This window comes from Eumetopias jubatus, unplaced genomic scaffold (assembly GCF_037043125.1).
Source record: "Eumetopias jubatus isolate StellerSeaLion01/CBP00866 unplaced genomic scaffold, mEumJub1_p1.0 scaffold_7, whole genome shotgun sequence".
Classification (NCBI taxonomy): Eukaryota; Metazoa; Chordata; class Mammalia; order Carnivora; family Otariidae; genus Eumetopias; species Eumetopias jubatus.
The window spans coordinates 51,313,959-51,336,090 of NW_028274813.1; the positions used below are offsets into that span (position 1 = coordinate 51,313,959).

The window sequence follows — 22,132 nt, forward strand, 5'->3', positions numbered from 1 at the left end:
TCAGTGGAGAAAATAATGTAGTTTTAGTGAAGTATGTGTATTTTATGTACTCAGGTTGGGTATCTTTTTTTCTACTGGTGATTTCTTCAATGTACTTCAAGATATATTTTTGCTTCCTATGTGACTGCCTCACCGACACAAAATTATTAAATCAAATATATATACAATAGGTACTTAAAAGAATAGTTATATTACTGTTTTCTTCAGGATACTCCTTTATTGCCATAGACATCAATTTAATAATTGAGCACTTTTAAGACAAGCACTTATTATCACAGTAACAGTTCAATAAGTACTTTTGAGCTACTCTTGTGTTCCAGGAACATTGTTAGGTTGAAGATCTAAGAATGATTGTCTACTTCATCTTGGTAGAAATATACATGTAAACACTTACATCGCATACTGTAAAAATTGCAGTAATAGAGGTATGCACAAGGTTCTGTGAGCACGCCCAACCAACTAGAAGAGTATGGAAGAAATTCAAGAAAAACTTATTGTATGAGGTTAAACCTGAACCAAGGAGAGGGATTGCAAAGCAGAGAAAGAGATAACATTAATATTGAAGCAGAGTTTAGAGTGAACAAAGACATTGACATCATACACCATAGGATTTGCCTGAGAAACAGAAAAACTTTTATCTGCAATTTGGTACATAAAGAGAAATCAGACTGGTGTGAAACTAAGGTTAAGGAACATATGGTGCTTGGGTAACGGGGGTGGGGGGCATTGGAAGATTTTCTCTGGGGATGATGTGGTACAGCGGTCATGTTGCTGGCTCAAAGAGGTAAACCTGGATTGCAGTTAGGGCTCATAAAGTTCACATAAAAGATGTTGAAGGGACAAACTAGGGAAGTGGTATAAAGAAAAAAAGGATGATTTCAAGATATACTTAGGTGTGAAAGCTAGCAGAACATTTTATTTTTTTTATGTTGGGAATTTGGGAAGTATCCATAAATGACTAACAGTTTCTAACTAGGGAGTCTTGGGTAATGCTTGTGCTACACATTACCTTAAATAACAAAAAGAGGAAAAGAGACAAGCTTCAGGGATGAATATGGTTACTTCTATTTTGGACATGTTAATAAAATGCCTATGGAGTATCCTTTTTAAAATGTGCAGGTTGTTGTATATGTTGATCTGAAACTTTGGGGACATGCATATTCATGAGTCATCAGATTGTATGTGCTACCTAGAAATGTGGGAGTGGTTGATATTTCCAAGGGAAAGTGTACATATGTGAACAGTGATTAAATGATGGAATCATGCAGAACACTAACCAATAATATGAACTGTGGGAAAAGAGCTCAATCCTAAGTAGTATTTTTTAATATGTTTTAGAGTTAAAAGGAAGGAGATCCAGGAAAGTTTGGTGCCCACAGAATTTAAAGACAGTGATACTCAAATAGGAAAGCAAGTTGAGTCCAGTGGGCTGGTCATTACAGAGAATGTCCACTCTTGAGAGATTTGCATAAGGTAGTAAGGAAATTAGGAAAATCAGCATCTGAACTAAAATTATTCACTACACCAGACCTGGGTGGCTCAGTACGTTAAGCATCTGCCTTCAGCTCAGGTCATGATCCCAGAGTCCTGGGATCGAGCCCCGGCTCGCGCTCTCCGCTCAGCCGTGAGTCTACTTCTCCCTCTGGCCCTCTCCCACTGCTCATGCTCTCTCTCTCTCTCTCTCTCGCACTCTCTCAAATAAATAAATAAAATCTTAAAAAATTATTCACTACTCGGAATTAATAGAATGACCTACAAGCAGATATTAAATTGTTATATTTATGCAAATAGTTTTTATTCTATAATTTTTCACATTAGAAAATATATGAATTTTGCTTTATTTTGTTTGTTCTGTCCTTGCAAGGGAATGTTTCTTCATTCAGGATGTCACAGCAGAGAGAATCCAGAAGGGAATGTGCCCCTAGATATAAGCAATGAGGGGGTTTCATAGAGGAAAGAAATGAGAGGCACAGAGGGTCAGCTCCAAGTTTGAGATTGCAATCTTATAGAAAGGAATTGCTTTTTTTTTGTGATTTGGCCCATCTTACTCCATTGTGTCTTGTTACCAAAATTGTTGATCTAAAGAAAGGATTTCGGGACGTGAATTAGTCTTTCACTACCAGGAAGGATGTGGTCAGTGTAAATTCAGAGTAGAACATATTTACAACTACAAATGACAACAAATTTTCTGTAGCCTCAGAGACTTACATATTAAATTCACAAAAAAAGAGATTTATAAGAATGTTTAAAGCAGATGTTCAATGGTGTTTAAATGAATAAAGCTTTTTTCACAACAGTCCAAACCTTGGAGAACTCTCTTCACTATAATCTTCCCCTCATTCCAACTGAGATATCAGACTGGGTTTGCATAGTTGGTGCTCAAAGCAGTTATTTCTAGTGCTTTTTGTTCGTTTTTGTAGATGCATATTTCCAACTGATATCAATTTTATTTTGCCTGAGGGACTTCTTTTAACATTTATTGTAGTGTGGGTCTGCTAAACATGAATTCTTTTCACCTTTTGTACTTCTGAAAAAGTCTATTTCACCTTCATTTTTTGAAAACTATTTCCTCCAGGTGTAGTATTCTAGTTTTTCCTTTAGGAACTTTAAAGATGTTCTGCTGTCCTTTTGTTTGCATTGTTTCTAAGGATACATCTGCTGAAACTCCCATTTATCCTTCTAAATGTAATGTGAACTGTTGCTTTTAAGATTTTTTCTTTATCACTGGTTTTGAGCAATTTAATTGTGACATGCTTTTTTGTCGTCTTCTTCATTTTTCATGTGCTTGTGGTTCATTGATCTCGGATCTGTGAGTTTATAGTTTCTATAAAATTTAAGTACTGTCTGGCTAATGTTTCTTCAAATATTTTCGTTTCTCCTCCTCTCCTTTAAAGACTCCAGTCCAACACCTTATGTATGTATATAAGACTCCTTATTTATGTGCATATATATAAGGTGTTACACAGCTGATTGATGCTTTTTTAGACTTTTTTATTTATTTTTATTTGTGTTTCATTTTGCAATAGTTTCTATTCTGTCTTCATATTCACTAATCATTTCTTCCACAATGTCTAATCTGCCTTCAGTCATATTCAGTGTAATTTGTATCTCAACCATTGTACTTTTCATCTCTGTAAGTTCAAATTGAGTCTTTGAAAAAATATTTTCCACATCTCTAGTTAATGTTTTGAATATATGAAACCCAGTTATAATAGGTGTTTTAATGTCACTGTCTGCTAATGCTAACATCTGTGTCAGCTCTTGGTTGGTTTTGACTGATTTTTTTTTTCTCCTCATTACAAGTTATTTTTCTGCTGCTCTCTATGTCTGGTAATCTGATTGGGTGTCAGACATTTGGAATTTTACTTTGATAGCTAAAATTCTTAGAGTTTTACAAAATACAAAATTTGTTGGATATTTTTATATTTCTATAAATATTCTTGAGCTTGTTTGGGATGTAGCTATTTGGAGAGAGTTTAACCATTTTTTGGTCTTGCTTTTAAGCTTTGTTAGGAGAGACCGAAGCAGTGTTTCATATAGGGCTAATTATTTCTCACTTCCACGGCAAGAGTCTTCTGAGTAGTCTGTCCAACGCTCCGTGAATTATGAGGTTTTCCGAGGCTTGTGTGATCTGGGTACTGTGACCTTCACTGAATCTCTCTGGTTCTTTCCCAGTTCTTGTGCAGTAACTACTGTACATTCATGTCCTGATTAGTGCACTGCTCAATACACTAGGGAGACTTTCTGCAGATCTCTGCAACTCTGTCCTTGCTTGTATTCTACACTGTGCACTCCAGCTGCTTTGGAGTCCTTAGACTCTACTCCACTCCATCTCCTCAACTGAGATTTCCTACCAGGCTGTATCTTTCTTCTGCTTGCACCCTAGTCTATCAGTTCTGTATAGAGCAGTCATAGGATTCACTTTGTCTGACTCTTATCACTCATTAATCGTTGTTCTTCATTACCGATGCTTATTGTTTCATACATTTTATCCAGTTATTTGTTGTTTCAGATGGAAGGATAGATCTGGTTCCTGTTCAGTCTTCCTGGCTGGAAGCAGATCGAAGAGTAGCAGTTTTGTGTTTGTTTGTTTTTTAAAGAGTAGCAGTTTTTAATGAAGCACTGCTAAGCTATTTAAATTACCAGTCAAAAATAAGATAAATAAAATCATATTTTCACTTTGGATTTCTACATTCTTTTATTCTTTGACATATTTCTAGGTCTGTTGGCTAAAGACTCTATTATTCCATAAGTCTTGATTTTTGAAGGAAACATGAAGCAAAACTACATCAGCCTACCCCGTATTTTGCTTTTATTTTGTTTTGGTTTTGTTTTTTGTTGTTTTGAACTTTTTTCTGACAAAGCACTTTTTTACTCAAAAATCATTTGTAAACTGTCGAGTTTTTCAAAAATACTTGCTTTGGAATGTGATGCCTACAAGGAAAGCACAGTAAAAACTGTACAGAATATATTAACATATAAATTAGGTTCTGAGAAGTTTTAATATTACTCAAATGTAGCTTTGTGGCATTGTAGAATGTCTTTAATTCAAGTGGAAAGGATATCTCCTACCTCTTGGAATTTTAAATGAGATATAAGTGATTTTGAGCCTCTGCTGCACCGACATTTAGGTTGTTTTATTTGTTTGGAGTTGCATGCGTTTAAATTATTTTGATTTATAAACCCTTTAAAACACAACCACTTGCAAAGTCCTTTGTTTGAGTGTGTCCAATTAGTTTGCTTAGCTGACAATAAAATTGGGTAGTACTTCTCAGGGTAAATAGAAGTCTTATCCTACTGAAATTCCCTTTGGGGCTCTTTGTCAAGAATTAATTTAGCATGATCAGTGCTTGTGATGAAAATATATTTTGCGGGATTTGGAAGGATTACAGCAAAATTTCCAGAAAAGTAAAATTGATATAGTGTTATCTTAAAATGTCACTTCTAATTTATATCTTACACCAAGAAAAATATTTAACCATCCTCTTTAATGCTTTACTTTTCTTTTTTTTAAAAAAAAGATTTTATGTATTTATTTGAGAGAGAGCATGAGTTGTAGGCAGAGGCCGAGGGAGAGGGTGAGGGAGAAGCAGACTCCCCTCTGAGCAGGGAGCCCGATGTGGGGCTTGATCCCAGGACCCTGGGACCATGACCTGAGCCGAAGGTAGACACTTAAACGACTGAGCCACCCAGGCGCCCCGCTTTATTTCTTTTTGTAGTATATTCCAAATGCTTTCCAGAGGGAAAATATAGAGACACTCTGAGACATAAAATACAGTCTTTGTGTTTTCTTTGTTATAGGTGAAAGGAATTCTGGAAATCTTCCACACTTAGGTCCTCATTTAAAGATTTCAAAATGATTTTGAAACGGTTTATCTTAAATCACATAAATCCTGAATATTAAATAGGGATTGGAAAGATTTTAGTTCTCTTATTACATCATACTGCCCTCATGCTTATCTCTCTAATAATAATCTGGAATATATTGTCCTCCTTACTAAATATCACATGATCATGTAGATACATATCTGGCATTCTAAGCCAAACTCCAGGGCCATTATATAGACATGGCAGTGGCTCCTGAAGTAGCCATTGGAAACATTTTCCAATGTTAATAGCTATTTTCAACCTTATTTGTATCCTGAGTTTTTTTCCAAGTGAGGTACTCTGTCAGTTTTCAAACAGCATCCTTAGACTTTGTGCTTGCCTTAGCAGTAATAATCAGAAGCGATATATCTCTTGTCTTGAAGAAAACATGCTGTGAACATTTGCAGAAGGCCTCATTAACATTGAAGTCATGTCATCGAAGTGCATTGTATTCTTTGACACCCCATCTACTTTTACTCATTAGTGTTGCATGGGGCTCTTCCTTCCTGAGAAATTATATTGGAACACAGGCTTTAATAGCATCATCTATAGCTCTATCTCTAAATTGACATCTATATCTGTAAGCTTTAAAGCCCTATCATATATGTAAGAAATTGTCAATCAGTGGACTAAACTAATTTTCTGTAGTGTCATTGTAATAACACAAGTGCACATACATTTTATTAACTTCCCATTTAAATATACCCACAAAGAGTTAATTTTCAGATCATGCTGTATTTCCTGCATATTAAGTTTGCTGAATTGCATGCCCATGCTGTGAAAACATATACAATTTTAAATCTGTCATTTCAGTTAAGGGAAACCATTTTAAATAATACCAGTGTGATCATGTGTAAAGAACAGGTTTTGCATAAATTGAGCCCCCCCCTTTAGGAAATCTAAACTTTAACATTTTCTCCTCAAGTATCTAGATGCCATTAATTTCTTCTTCATGGCAATTATTTTTTTTTAAAGATTTTATTTATTTATTTGAGAGAGAGAGAGAATGAGAGATAGAAAGCACGAGAGGGAAGAGGGTCAGAGGGAGAAGCAGACTCCCTGCTGAGCAGGAAGCCCGATGTGGGACTCGATCCCGGGACTCCAGGATCATGACCTGAGCCGAAGGCAGTCGCTTAACCAACTGAGCCACCCAGGCGCCCCTTCATGGCAATTAAAAAGATACATTTCAGAAGTACTAAAGAGGAAAGGAACATAGTTTTATCACTTAATGTAACAGTAATCAGAATCATGATGGTATTTCATAAAAATATGACAAAATTTAACCTATTAAACTAGAGAGCATTTCTTTTCTAAGTGAATAAAATTCAGATTTTTTTTTCATTGCATACAGACTACAGCTTCCAAGTTGAGATACATCATAATGAACTGTTATAGTTTCTCCTTTCGATGACTGACAAAAAGATGTTTGTCACCAAGAATTTATTTTTATAAACACTTGAAAGTTTGGCCAAGGTACACTGTTTAAATTGAATATGTATGCATTTTATTTCTATTATCTACTTCACAATCAAAAAATTCTTTATATAAGGAAAAAGTATCCCTCTAGGTCTTAGTCTAGAAGCCACTTATGAGAGTATTAGAATCTATAAAATGCTGTTCTAATAATTCAAAGATATAGTTGGAGTTGGAGTTCAGAACATAAAAAGAACAATGCAATAAACATCTTGTGAGAGTCAGTAGGAGTTAAAAAAAATCTGTATCTTTGTAAGAGCAAAACCGCTATGGAAATTAAAAGGAAACAAACAAACATCCTACCCAGGATCTTTTTTCTTCCTGTCCAAACAGGACCCTGAGGAGGACTATGGTATTTCTCTGGCCCTATTGGATTGGATTCCCCATCATCACAAAATTACAAATAAATATTAAAAACACTAATTATACAACTGTCCCAAGAGACTAATTGTCAGCAATTATTTTTATCATCCTACTAGGAACTACTATAATCCTCTGATTTATTTCCACACACGATATATAAAACACCTGCCATGCTTATACAGAAAGTAATTCAGTTGCTTTACTCAGTGACAAACTGTATTAGCCATAGTTGTACAGATAAATGTAAATAATAGAGTTATAAATCAGCTATTTATTATTACCGTAACACTTAACTCATTCAGGATCCACAAGGGATGAAGTATTTATATAAGAGAACATTCTAGATTTAGGCAGTCCTCTGGACACATGAAAATTCGACTTCCCTTGATTTGTATTTTTGTTGTTCTGCCAGCTACACACTTAGAGTCAACATATTGCAGGGAGGCAGCACGCACATTAAATTGCATCAATCAGTCTACTCTGACACTTACCGCAGAAGGCTCCCAGTCCTACCACAAAAGAAGTGTGGCAGCATCCTTCACAACCTCTCTGCTTCAGGACTCTGTCTTTAGCATTGACCCAGGTTCCACCTTGGGTTTAAACACAAGCCTAGGTCTCAACTGCACCGGGAGGCAGAGGGAAGGGAGGATAAAGGAAGTTAATGGGGAAAGTAGAAGTAATTAATACTTTAAGTCAGTAAAAGAAATTCTGAAGTGCTTTGAGCAATGACAGCATCATTCCAGGACAAGCAGCTTCGAAAAGTTCAGAAATGATACACGCAAACAATGAATCATGGAACACTACATCGAAAACTAATGATGTAATATATGGTGCTTAACATAACATAATAAATAAAATTTTAAAAAAATGATTTTGAGGATTTATACATTTTATTTTTTTTATTATGTTATGTTAATCACCATACATTATATCATTAGTTTTTGATGTAGTGTTCCATGATTCATTGAGGATTTATACATTTTAGTTTTCTTTTTTAAAATAGTCCCATCTTTTTTATATTGATACCTACCTCCAGGTGACTAGAACTTGCTAAGTGAGAATAATTGTGTGCTTTAAATAAGAAAAAAATACTTGGATGGATAATTTTATCACCTATTCACCTCTACATACCTCAGTTGGAAAATCCATGTACTCCTAAACCTATTTCTCCAGCATCCTTCCCTATGAAAAGATTATGACTTCAGCATCATCTGTTTGAATTTCAAGTGTAAGCAGGTGCAGAACATTCTAATCTACCCTTATCAGTCTTCTCACCAACTCCTCACCTTCCACACAAAGTCCCTTTCTTTGCCATGGCTGCATTGCACACCCCTTACTGCAGTCTACAAGCAAGCCTTATAACCTTTCCCTTCCCACACCATCTTTTAAAATTAAAACTCTTAGTGACTGAGGAGGTTTTCTCTTTACCAAACCAAATTTTCCTAATACATTCCTATTCCTGCTCCAGTCCAGAATTAAAACCTGACTGGGAGGCAGAAATCTATACATTATTCCATTTGATCCTTTATAATACCCACAAGAAAGAAAGAACTGAGATGACAGCACTCCACTTTTATTCAACTAAGTATTAGCCATGGGGCCAAAGTGGAGCATGTTGGATTTTATGGAATAAGACTCATGTCATCATGAATCTCTGAGTTCTGACTTTCTCCAAGATAACACTCCATTCATGTTGTTATCTTCAGGAGAGAAGACTCAGCATCACATGACTGAAACTAAGAAGGGGGTGGGGATAACCATTGATTTACTCTAACATTGATTCTCGATCAGGTAAGCAGCACATATCAAAACAAGAAAAAATACCCAATGACTTAAAAACCCATGGTTAGGAAAAAGGCAATAGTGCTGATAGGGGCAATTTATGATGACCTTAAAGAGCCATGTGTTCTTAAAAAGTGCATATATTAATGTTTTAAAATGCATTCATCTTGGGACCCCTGGGTGGCTCAGTTGGTTAAGTGTCTGACTTGATCTCAGCTCAGGTCTTGATCTCAGGGTCGTGAGTTTGAGCCCCGTGTTGGATTCCCTGTTGGTCAAGGAGCCTATTTAAAAATAATAAAATAAAAAATAAAATGCATTCATCTCAGCCTTGTTCAGAATAGCTGGAAACAATTTAAATGTCTAACAATATCAGTAGGGCACTGGTTAAATAAATTATGTGATATCCTTAATGTGGAATACTCCACAGTCATTAAAATGACTTCCCCTTTTCTGATTTCAGTGCTCTTGGATTTTTATACCATTAATCTGGGGTTTTTTAATTCTCATTTTGAGGACCTTGTGATTTAAAAAGTCCTCTGAGGAATTTTTAGCCACTTTCCAGATAACTTTAAGTCAAATGCAAGTCATTATTTCCAGGCAGCCAAAGTAGTGTTTCACTGCTGATTCTGCCTGAGGACTGAGAATCCGTATACCACCAACTTGATTCTATATCATATTTTAATTCTGGTCTGCCATTTTGTTTTGGCTTCAGTGATACATGACATTTTGGATGTTTTTCAGAGAAATAGCTTTGGATGATCTTTATTAACTTATTTATCTCAACATAGATAAGCAGGAAACCGTTTCTACACAAGTTAAATATAATAATAAAAATTTCTCCAAAACTTTTTCTCCTATCAAATCATGAAAATTATTCTTACTTGTATGAACTATATTCATGTGGAGAAAAGGGACTCAATACAAAAGTTTATAACTAATGCTTCTGCTTATCACTTACAGATTCCAATTGATAAAATTATGATAGTAAAACAGATAACAACAGATCAACTTCTCAAAGGTAGCCTAAGTTTTCTGAAAACCACCACAAAATTGCCTTTAAAAATGAGCCATATCAAGATACTTTCAAAGACAAAAAACAAAACCAAAAATTTTGGCATTGATAAAAATAGACTTTCCTTCTAATTTGTTGCAATGAAATAAGGCTAGAAATTGTATAGAAATGCACACATCAGCTTGATGTTGAAACACCTCTTCATTAAGCATATTTTTCCTTGGAAAGACCAAACTAGATATTTCATTTTGGCATGTAGAAATGTTTGTGAATATAATCACTAAATGCATAGGGTGCCTTTTCATATCAAAAGGATTAAGAGGTTTCGCTAGAAACAATTGTGGAGTTATAGAGAAAATTTTAAGACAGCCTTATTTCTGTAAAAATGAAATAATAAAAATTTGCTAATTGTTCTTATATTGTCATTGTACTCAGAATTTAGTAATAAAAGGAGACTAATTTCATTCATCTATCCTTTCAACTTCCATGTATTAAACCTCAGTGTTAATCACTGTTGAAATTCAAAGGTCTGCCATTAAACACTCAACATAAGTAAACCCATAAATATCCTCCGGTTTTTAAAAATAGAATGTCAAAAGTGAAATCATGGAGGTATATCATAACATATGGGAATATGAGAAACTTATTCACATTTTTGCAAGAGAGAAAATAAATTTCATAGAGATGGTAATCCCTCATCCTGGGCTTCAATAAACATAATATAGTTATAAAGAACACAGAAGTGATTCATTCCAGAAAATATTTCTAGAAAACCAGTGTTACATGTTTGGATAAAATTGGAGGGCATCTATTTCAGAGAAGTACTGTTTAGATAAAAATTTTTCCTTACCCCTGAAAATAGAAAGTGCAAGGGTTTGTAGTAGTAGTAGTTTTTATTGTATTATTCAGTTAAGTTTAGTTTTGTATTAAAATCAACACAGAGCTTTTGATGTGAAAAACTAATAGTAAGCAAGGAAGATACTGTTACTGGTTTTAAGAACATTTATGTTTTTTGTAACAATTTTGAAGACTGTTGATAATAGATGTCAGAACTGCTGTCAATTTTGGGTTTGGCTTCTCAATTTCTCAGTAAGAATCCATCTACAAATCAAAGGTCTACATTTAGGTTTGTTTCATTCATATTTGTAGCTCATTTTTGAAGGTATTCGAGGTCCTGGCATAGAAGGTGACATTGCCATTGATGATGTATCGATTGCAGAAGGAGAATGTGCAAAACAAGACCTAACGACTAAGAGTAAGTGTCTATTCTTGGATTGGTTTGATGTGATGTTAAAGTAACATAATAACTATTCAACTAAAATGGTCTAATTTTTAAAACTCAGTTATTTTTAGTTTGTAAATTTAGAAATTCCTTACATGTGAGACCCTAAAATTTTGAAGATATTTTTAAAACAAAGTATTAAATTTGATGGTATGCATATTTGACCTAAGATAAGACAAAAGTAATTTTGGTTTAGGTCTATGTAAGTAAAGCCCACTTTGATTTTTAATTAAGATTTTAAAAAGTATTTAATTTATATTATTAATTTCAAAGGATTTTTTTTACTTTTATTAAAATATTTGGCTGACTTATATACTTAGCACACCTTTATATAACCATAGCTGTTTTTATCCCCCTCTCCCCCATTTATGAATATATTTTCTAGGTCTAACTTTTGCCAGCGATTTTAATAGATTTGCTATTGTGAAGAGCCTAACTATGTTCAATAAGTAATAAATCAGCCCATTTGTATTCTAGTATAATTCATCTATGTGCATCACAATCTTGTTTAGTAATTTGGTTTCATTTTTTACTCTGGTTTGAATATTATAGTTTAATGATATCTTCAAATTTTATTTTGTCACCACAAAAATGTTTTGAATAAGAGATATAAATTAAAATTTATAAATAATGCAAAAAACATCAGAATTATGTGTTGAGCTGCTTCGTAAAATCTTCATCTCCATATTTTCTATGTGAAGTTGAGAAAACTAAAATCACATCTTTTAAAAATTCCTCCACTTCAAGTATTTTCATGGGCCCTTCTGGAATCTTTAATTTTGTGGTTATATAAAGGGGTATCGATCAAGCTAAATTTACACAAATAACTCATCAATTATTTAGTACATATAAAAGGAATGTGAAAATCCATTTTGTTAAGTCTAGAGCAAATCAGAGTCTTTGTTGACTGAGTGTATCTAATGAGAAATTATATTAGTCTAGATGTTGAAAGTTAAATTTCTGCAACTACCTAGTGATTGCTCATAGGAACTGAACTGACTCCATTTTTAAGCATTGTAAAAAGACAAAAACTAAGATTGTGTATAACAATGAGCCACTTTGCTCATAGTTTTCACCTTGTCATTATACTTAGCATTTCAAGTAACAAATTTAGTAAAAATTTCTCCCTGTGTCTGGCTAATTTTGCTTTAAAAAAAACCAGTAGCAGTATCGAAATGAAGTAGATTTGTCAAATGCACAGAAAAGCACGCATTCTCCTTAGAGGAGGAGAATGGGATTTCTTTCGAATTTCCTAACATAAATCAGCTACAGTAATATTCTAGTAACTGAAGGTAGTTACCATCTTACATAGAAATCTTACATTTAGATAATTTGATCACTGAAAACTATTACAAATTAAATTTTAAAAATTGAATTAAACTTTCCAAATGAGGAAAGCAGGAGAGAACATTCTCCCTCATGGAGAAAACAGAAGTGGTAAGAGTAGCAACAGGGAAATGATGATGAAAACCCCAAAGGACTTTATTGTTACATAATAGAACACTTTCAAAATCAGGTTTCTTCTCTTCTAAAGTCAGAGAAATGTGTGGCTGTTTTAAATAAGATATATCTGTACATATTGGAGGTATTTTTATTCAGCCTCTGTAAATCAGAGGAAACAGCCCTATTGAACAAAAACATTTTCTTTGGTATAAGAAAGTATTCTGTTACATCTGTATCTATTTAACTAGCATTTACTAAGCTCATTTTGACAGTGTTTGGTGAATATTAAATTAATGTTAATTTCTAAGTACAAACTAGCTTGGCAGCCAAAAGCCTCCTCCTAACTGCTCGGGTTCCCAACCCTTCTCAGGCAATAAATGGTACTATAGCCCATACTATCAAAAACTGAGGTTGTCTGTTGTCTCCAAACCCAGCTCTCTCCTAGGTGAGAGCCATTTTGTAACTTAAGCCAGGGGAATGAATTATCCAGCTTGCTCATGTTAGCCCTTCTGGGCAAGGCATACATTCTAGGTATCACTTGGACATGAAGCTCTACTTGAAACACCAATTATGGTAGGAATCTTAAGGCAGAATAGTGGGACAGATTTTTTAGTTAAAATGGACTTCATAATGCTTCTAAAACTCACACTGAATAGATAATTATTTATTCAGTGTATAGATACTGGACTGATCTAAGCAGTGTTTGCAGTAGCTGATTTTCTACCCATAACAATCCCGTCTTAGTTTTCATAAAAAGTAGTTTTTTTCTCACTCTTTAATCTTAATCATTTCTGGAAGCTTTGGAAAAAACCCGACCTCTTAGGATTACCAAGAATTTTCTGTGTACATACTTCCATGTGGCTAGTAGAACTCTGAGGTTGAACTCAGCCACAAACTCACACAAATACCTTCCAGACAAGTTCTCATAGCATATCATATCAACTTAAAATATTTCTATTTTTCTAACCACACATTTAAGTTATTTTCCTTTTCACGTGTCTTGGAAATAGGCTGATAATTAAAACAAACCAAAAAAAAAAGTATTTTCCAAAAATGCTTTCCATATACTCTATTGTTTTATTAGTTCACCAAAGTTGTATTGGTAGCTACATGGAATATTTATTCTTTTTTTGTTTGTTTCTTGGCATTTATTTTCCTTGTCTTTAGATTCTGTTGATGGTGCTGTTGGAATTTTAGTACATCTATGGCTTTTTCCGGTCATTGTACTCATCTCTATCTTAAGTCCTCGAAGGTGACCTTATCCTGGCAGAGGCTATAAAAGATTCACCAGGCACTGGCATGAAGAAAGAGTCTTTGTAAATGGACATTGAAAAACAAACTACCAAAGATTCCTCCACTGACTACTGACTCAAAAATAAAATAATAAAAACGAATTTTTTAAAGCACTGGGGATAAAAAGACATCATGGAAGTATAACTTATTCCAAACTACATATAAAAGATTCTTGACCTGAGTAGAGAAGAGACCTTCAGGTGCTTTTGTGGCTAAAAAGATTTCAGCGTCATCTGGTCATCTGGTTGAACTCTGGAAAAAAAAAAAAAGCTATAGAAATCCTTGTCAAAGCACAAAGTCATGGCTGGTTTTGTTTCAAATGAATAATTTGCTTGTTACCATGGAAACCTAATGGCCTGCCAACAAAAACCTCACTGTAAACAGGGTACGTGAAGAGCTGGCATTTATTTTCCTTTCAAGAAGGTTTTACATAGAGAATTAAATAAACGTAGGCCCATTTACCTTTGGTTGTTACACTTCCTTGAAAATAACCCGAACTCAGAATTATTTAAAGCATTCATGCTCCTCCCCACCTGTCCCCACCCCACCTTTATTGTTATTTTTTTCCTCCCATGGCTAAGCTAGATAACTGTATGCTGTCTCTTTTTGCATGCATTACTATCCAGGATGGTAAACCTGGGCTTACATATTACACAGGCTTATCGGAGTTTGCTTGCGGCCACTTGAACACCCAAACTAAGTCATCTGTTCCAATGAAGAAACCAAACCACCATCTTTTATAAATTGCCATGGAAACCAAGTGCCTTCAATGAAACAAGCCTGAATAATTTTCAACTCAGAAGCTTGCACTGCTAAGAGTGGTTTGTGTAAAACTATTTTATAAACAAACTACAGAGCCTAAGTGTGCAAATTACAGGCAAGACAACAAAAGCCGCTTCTGAAGAAGAAAGGACCGGAGCTGCTGAGTAAGCCCATGCAGACGAACTATTTGTTGTTTGACCTCCTAGACAGCCATGGCCTTTCGGCTTATTGTCCATTAGAAAATAACTTCCATTGAGACCAGACATGGGAGCAACACTTTTTTCTTCCAGGTTATTAAATGGGTCAACCAGAGCAAAAGGTTGTTAAGATAATACTTAGCGCAGAAGGTGATAAAACACAAGAGTGATTTTTTTTTTACTCTAACCTCCATTTGAAATGAAATTGGCCCTAGCTTTAGAGGGAGCAAGAAAATGTTTGTGATTGCAGTGCATACAAACTCTACAGCGGAACTGGGCCTGAAAAATCTGGCTTTATTCTAAACACTGAGGGTAATATGCCTCTGCCCTTTAGTCAGACTCTGTGCAGATTGTGAAATATTATTTTATTATTTTACCAAGATTAAAAACACTTTTACAAAAAAAACAAAAACCTGTAAAAATGATTTTGAGCTACCTGAGGACAAATCATACCTTTAACCAGCCAGTTTTCCAATGCATTGTAAATTTCACTTAAACCTGTTGGTTATGAAAATTTGAAGATCTTTTTCCTTAAATTATCTCAGCTTTTAACTTCATTTAAAAAGACTTTTGTCTAAAGAAGAATATTATTATTATTATATGTTCTTTCAATACCCCAGGATTAAAAAAAAAACTGATTATGCAAGTAATTGGGATATAAGTATTAAATTATAACATTTGCAAATATTAATATAAAAAGCACAACAAAATGTAGTGGAAAATGACAAAGCTTGATTTTTAAAAGAAAAAAATTCTGTAGAAATGTTTGTGCAAATTCAGTAATTCAACTTAAAAGATAATTTTACAGCTATGTTCAATAAAGCCTCTTTCCAGGTAAGGTATGCAAAGCGGTATGTGTGTTTGTTGAGCAATGTTTACTTGTCACCAAAATGAGACTAGCTATACAATTTATCGGTTATGTTACCATGGGATAAATCTTCAGGACTTCATACACTTTAATGTCTGCAGGAAAGAATTTAATAGGAACTCCTGAAGCACTCTTCCATATTTTTCATACATGTAAAAAAAAAAGTCAAACCTGTGAAAGTAAAATATGAAACAAATGTGAATTTGGAATTTAATGCATATTTTCATAGTTAAAGAGGGGACCAGCTGGAATATCTAGGTAGTGATAAAATCGAGCTAAACCGATTCCTTTAAATTAAACAGAATTAACTAATAAGCTTTATAATTTATTTGAACACATTAGGCATATTGAAAATTTTCAGAATTACAGTCAACCATCTGTTTTATCAAACCAAAGAGATTAAACAATATTGGGGGGCACTTAGCTTAGTATTTACTAACTCTCCTTCACCTTGACTTCCATTTTGTGTGGCAACTAACCACTTCCCTCCACTATCCCATATTAGTGGATCATTCTTCCTAATTGATTTTCTGCACACTCACTGCTGATAATATTAATACAATTGTTTTCATCTAAAGAGAGGCTTAGCTCATTGCCACCTTCTTCCCTTATCTTGAATTTGATTTGAGTGAGACTTTCACAAAGAACTAAAAAAAAACCTATACTCAGAATATTTGGATATACCTTTGTCCTTTCCAGGAAAACAATCAAGTCTCCTTTTCTCCTTATTAACACTGCATAAAGAAATTGTTATAAGTGAAAGCTTCAATCCTTCTACAAAGTACTCATAAAATACTAAAGTCTTTCTATAACTTTTCACACATTAAGAATACACACGCTTAAGAAGTCATGAGAACTGGCTGGTACTTCAAAAATTAATTTTGATTAAATTTTTGAGAAATTGCAAATGAGCACCAAGAACAAAGGGCAATCAGAAGAACTGCAAAAACAATCAGATTTATTGATATAGTAATAAATTAGAGTATATATCTCAAGTGGGTTCTGGATCATTTATATAAACCAACAATCTTAGAATTGTAGAATGTTTTTCACTCCAGATCAAATGTTCAGTTGCTTTAATTGAAAGAAAATGAATCAAAATGCAGGAAATTTTAAAAGGTTGGGACAAGTGAAATGTAAACTGTATTAAGTAATCTGTTTAACATTAGTTATAATAATGATGACTTTAAAGCACTTACCTGTTTATCAACTGCTTTTCTTTTCCTAATATTTTTTGTATTTATTATGAGTTGAACTCACCAACATATTTCCCTTTTTCCTTTTTGATAACATTTTAAGTGTAATTGATGCCATTTTTGTTGTTGTTCTTTATAGGAAGGCATCAGGCTTTTAATTCTCTGGGAGAAAGATTATACCATGTAATCTCCTAGTGTCAGTAACTGATCCGATTAATTAGGAGCTTACTCTGTCTTATTAGTTCAAAGATGGTTGGTTCCTCCACATTTTAACATCTCTGCAACTGGGCCTATTTTAATTATAATTGGTAGCATTTCTGTGTAGTGATATATAAAATAAAAGTGTATATTAAAACTGATGGCATCTTAGATATGTTGAAATTCACCAAATTCACTAAAGTCTCCAGAAGAGCCAAATCATGCCCAATATCATTCCTTTTCAACAATCTCAAAAGTGAGAAAAGGATGCCCTATCATATTTGTAGGATTTATATTAAATACTCATTGCCTATGCATTATTTAAAAATAACATAACTTTTTATTTTGTGCTTTTTAAAAATCTGAATCTTCTCTTACAGACATTATATACATACCTAGCCCTGTTGTCTTTTTTTTTTTCTTCCTGCTACCTATTCATGAAGTACAATATGCTATGTATCCCTGGTTTGAAATGTTTTCTTGTTTTGTGTGATTCATAGTACTTAGTAAGTTAGAAGTTTGGCCTGCCATTAAATTTTCTTTAAGAAATCTGAAAGATGCATGGTACATACACTACAATGTCATACAATAGGCTAAACTAACAGTACTTCATTTCACATTATCACAGAATTGACTTTGGCATGGCAATGAATTATGATAATTATAATAATCAGAATTACAAAGCAGCTAGTCAGTTACATCATGTTACAAATAATAAAAATAATCCCACTCTTTTATATTTTAAAATATGACAAAATATGAATGACAACTGTACTAACTTTTCACCAAACATGCATTTTTACTTTAAGACTTCATAATAAACTTATCTGTCAAAGTGCATAATTTGAAGAACAATTAATTAATTCAGGTCTATACTTAAGACTGTATGATACTGGCTGTGGTATTTTTTATGACCTATTTTGTTTGTTTTGATTAGTGATTTGAAAGATGGTGACAGACTAATGTGATTTTCAAAGGATTCTTTAACAACAAAACAAACTTTTTTTTTTTTTTTAATGTGCCTTTCAAAGATCAGGGCCTCACAACAGCATTTAAACCAGAAAAACTTTCACTTCAAATTCATTTCCTTTTTGGTTGATGGCTACTTCTTACAAATTGCTTCGCCTGCGGCTCAACAAAGCAGAAGGTATATACTCTTCTTGCAACTGGGTAGTTGCTATCAATGAGGAGTTACTGCATTTTCTGTGAAAACAATAAAACCATAGGGTTCAATCCCATGCTATTTCCTTTCCTACAACGTTCCTTTTGTGTCTAACCAGTTTAATTAGTTTTCTTAGTGCTTATTTTTAAAAAGCAGTCTGACATTTTTTTACTTCAACTTAGGAGAAAAGCTACCACGAACGAACTTTTTTCAAATCCGATATTAAAAAGCTTTTGCTGAGTATCCATAGTACTTATAAATATATGTTATTACATAGAAAAAGTAGGACTCAAAGATTTGAAATTTTAATGGGCAATATGTCAATTCAGAATCAATCCATCATATGTTCATGTCTGCTTAGAAACAACTGTAAGTTAGGGAGAGATAACTATTCCATATATTTCCATATGGACTTCTTTATTGGCATTATTAGAATAAAGCTTAATAAAATATGGGTAGTGCTTTCACTACCCTGAACCCATATTGAGTACATTGAAATTAAGGGATTGGTATTCAAAATTCTGAGCAGGATAGGGGTTATTAAACTCTAGATAGAAATGAAATAGTTTTCTCAAGGGAATATTTACAACTGATTGAATTTAATTTCAATTGTTCTAACTTTCCATGAGTTGAGCTTAAAAAAATATTCTTTTCAATAAAAATGATGGGAAATTCTATGAAATAGGGATTAGCTTGTTAGTTTCAGTTTGTTTTCATATGGCTCTTAATTGTTGTCCTGGACTTCCAGGATACTATTTTTATTTCTTGAATCTCATTAGTATATTTAAATGTATAAGTTTAATCAAATATACATTGTGTTGAATTTATATTGAATATTAGTTACATTTTAGATCTCAAAGTTTAGATTTAACTTACTTTTCATTTTGATATTTTACTTCTGCTAAATAGTTTCAGATAGCTGTATGTTATTTTCCCTTGGATTTTCTTTCAATAAATGCAATTATGTTAAATACTCTATTAGTGTTTTGGGGAAATTTCTGCTGTCAATAAGCACTTAAGTTAGAAACAAAAAGCTATTTAGAATGGCAATTATATTTGCAAATTAAGATGAAAATGCCATCATTTCTTTCACTATTAAAAAGCTTTTATAGACTCAACACTGCAGTGAAGCACAATTAGCCCATTAAAGATACGTGTTGATTTTTACATCCTTTGTGAGGGATCATTTATAAGATTGTGTTAAGTAGGCACTAAAAAAACTTCCTGAATGAACTGTGATTTAGGAATTATGGCTCAATTTAGTAACTCTGGGCTTCTGCACGATATGTGAAATATCGACTGAAGATTACAGCACTAATGTTCTCCAGGAAGATAGTTCCAGTCACATAGTTCATGGGGGCACTGTCGGCTACATGTGGGTCTTCTGAGGGAAACAATAAGTGCTTGACAATGATTCAAGTGAACCAAAGTATAAATGGAATCCTAACAATTAACTTGCATAGCTTAATTTCCTCTCTCTCTCTGGTATTATATTTCTAAGTATATCTGTGAAATTTTAGAAAAGTGAATACAATTATCACTAACAGGCCCATTAATTGTGTTTAAAAATCAACCCCTAACTATGTATCAAAGTACTGTTTATTCTTTATAAGCTATTTAGTTAAGCCAAATTAAGGACCTTACCCATCTTTTGATTTCCTATAGTACTTATGTTCCTTTAAAGTAGTCTTTAGTTGTCTGAAGCTCTGTTCCCCAGCTGAAATTGTAACCTATCCCAGGGCAAGGACTGTGTCTTTTAACAAGTACTTCCAACTTATCTAGGTTCTATAGAGATTATTGAATTAATGATGATTGAATTAATCCATGATTTGGAGCTATATTTAGAATAGAACTTATTCAATGAACCTAGGAAATAAGCAGCAATGTCACCTTTCAGTGATAAAATCAATGCAGTTTCACGGACAGAAGATGTCTCCTGCATGTGAGAAAAAAAAATGAGAAGTCAAGACAACTGAAATACCAGCATAAGCTTTTGCAACACAATTTCCTGTCATTTCTTAGTTAAATGGAAGGTGATTATATTTCTTAATAGAAGGGCAAATGTTGTCAATGTTTTTGCAAACAAAATTACTATGTGGTTAAACTAAGGAAAATGAAATTAATTCTGCATGTTTCATGTCAGATGCCATCGTTATACATGAGACTAATACTGCATAGGATCTCTTCTTTCAACCAAAATTATGCCTAATTTTATATTAGAGAGATCATGAGCTCTAGCTAAATTCAAGCCTAGCTCCTTTCTAGAGTTTGTTGCAGTATATATTTCTTGAGATCCAATCATCCACTAAACTTGAAGTATATTTAAACAAGCAAATATTTTTACAAATTATATAATAACTGAATTATAAAACAAAATTTTAAAAATAAGGAAATACTGATTTAGTTCTGGGAATATTTTATGTAGCATAAACTAGATTCTTATATATGGAACAAATAATGGTAAATTAATTTTCAAAATTGGGAATTGTGTTGAACAGACAGAACTATTTTTTGTTATTTTAACTGTTTCTGTTTTGAATTACATGTTTTAATTTCCAAAATTAACACCATTCAACAGGCCAAAGAGCCCGAAATAAAAGATGGTACAGTGTTAGTACATGGCCACCACACAATAACTAATTGTTATGTGAGTGAAACTATAGTAGTACAGTGTCTGTTATAATTTTTTAATGAAATAAACATGCATCTTTCCTTTTTCATTGGTTTAGTTTTTGACAATGTCATGTACAAGACTGGGATTTTGCATGTATTCAAAAAGCCTTTCCAATACCAGGGTATTTGAGGGTACCAGAAGGGTATCCATTCTGAATCAACATCCTCCACTAGGACCGCCCATTCCTCACCCAGCAGTCCATTCCTTCATGCTTAGGATTGCTCTCTCCACGTAGTCTTTTAAAAACTAGAAATACTGCCATTAAGGAAGCATATTAGAGTTCTCTAAAACTTGGAGTAACATTTCATTAGCTCACAGTTTTCAAATACCTAGCAAAATAGGCTGAGAAAACACTGACGTACTGGAGGGGGTTAAGGAACAAGGAGAGGCATGCAAACAGGTGAGGTACGGGGTTTCAAAGACTATATTCATTCCACAATTTTCCCAAGGACAGGTCCAGATTACAAATCCAGTACATAAAATATAGACACAATGAAAGGAATGTTAGTTACAGGTGAAGGCTCAAAGAACAGAATGAGAAAGCTTCTAGGACAGAAATATAAACAATGAGGTCACTGAGAGGGGGACGATATGAATAGATAAGGAGAATGCACTAAAAAACAAAACTCATCAAACTAGAGCCTTCACATTAACAGAAAGGAGAGGAAAGGAAAATTACATAACCAAATACATTTTGTAGAGATACATAATCTAAAAATAAATACTTCGATGAAGTAAATTTGAAAAGGAACCGCAATAAATATATATGCAAATATTTTACCACACACTCTTCTGGCTTTCTCTTCTTTACTTTGCAGTGACTGTAATCACAGTTTGGCTTCTCCGTCCACTTTCTCCTTCCTGGTTATGTGGATTCCCAGTATGTAGGTTAGTTTAGAGTTGGGTGTGCCAGTTTGGCAATGAGCATCTTCAAATTATTTCTGCTTTCTGTAATAATCTTACTTCAAGCCCACGCATACACACACATTCATAAATACACCCTATTTATATAATGATTTATCATTTTCAAAGTGTTTTCATCTCATTTGTTCTAGCCTTA

At 33.6% G+C, this 22,132-nt stretch overlaps 1 protein-coding gene across 1 annotated transcript in view; it reads left to right on the forward strand.

Moving 5' to 3' along the window:
* Positions 1-13,978, forward strand: part of MDGA2 (MAM domain containing glycosylphosphatidylinositol anchor 2) — a 793,866-nt gene extending 779,888 nt beyond the window's left edge. The window contains exons 16-17 of the mRNA XM_028097835.2: positions 11,147-11,252; positions 13,890-13,978. Of these exons, the coding sequence (XP_027953636.1) occupies positions 11,147-11,252; positions 13,890-13,978 (195 nt within the window). The remainder of the gene's footprint in view (positions 1-11,146; positions 11,253-13,889) is intronic.
* Positions 13,979-22,132: the final 8,154 nt, after the last annotated feature.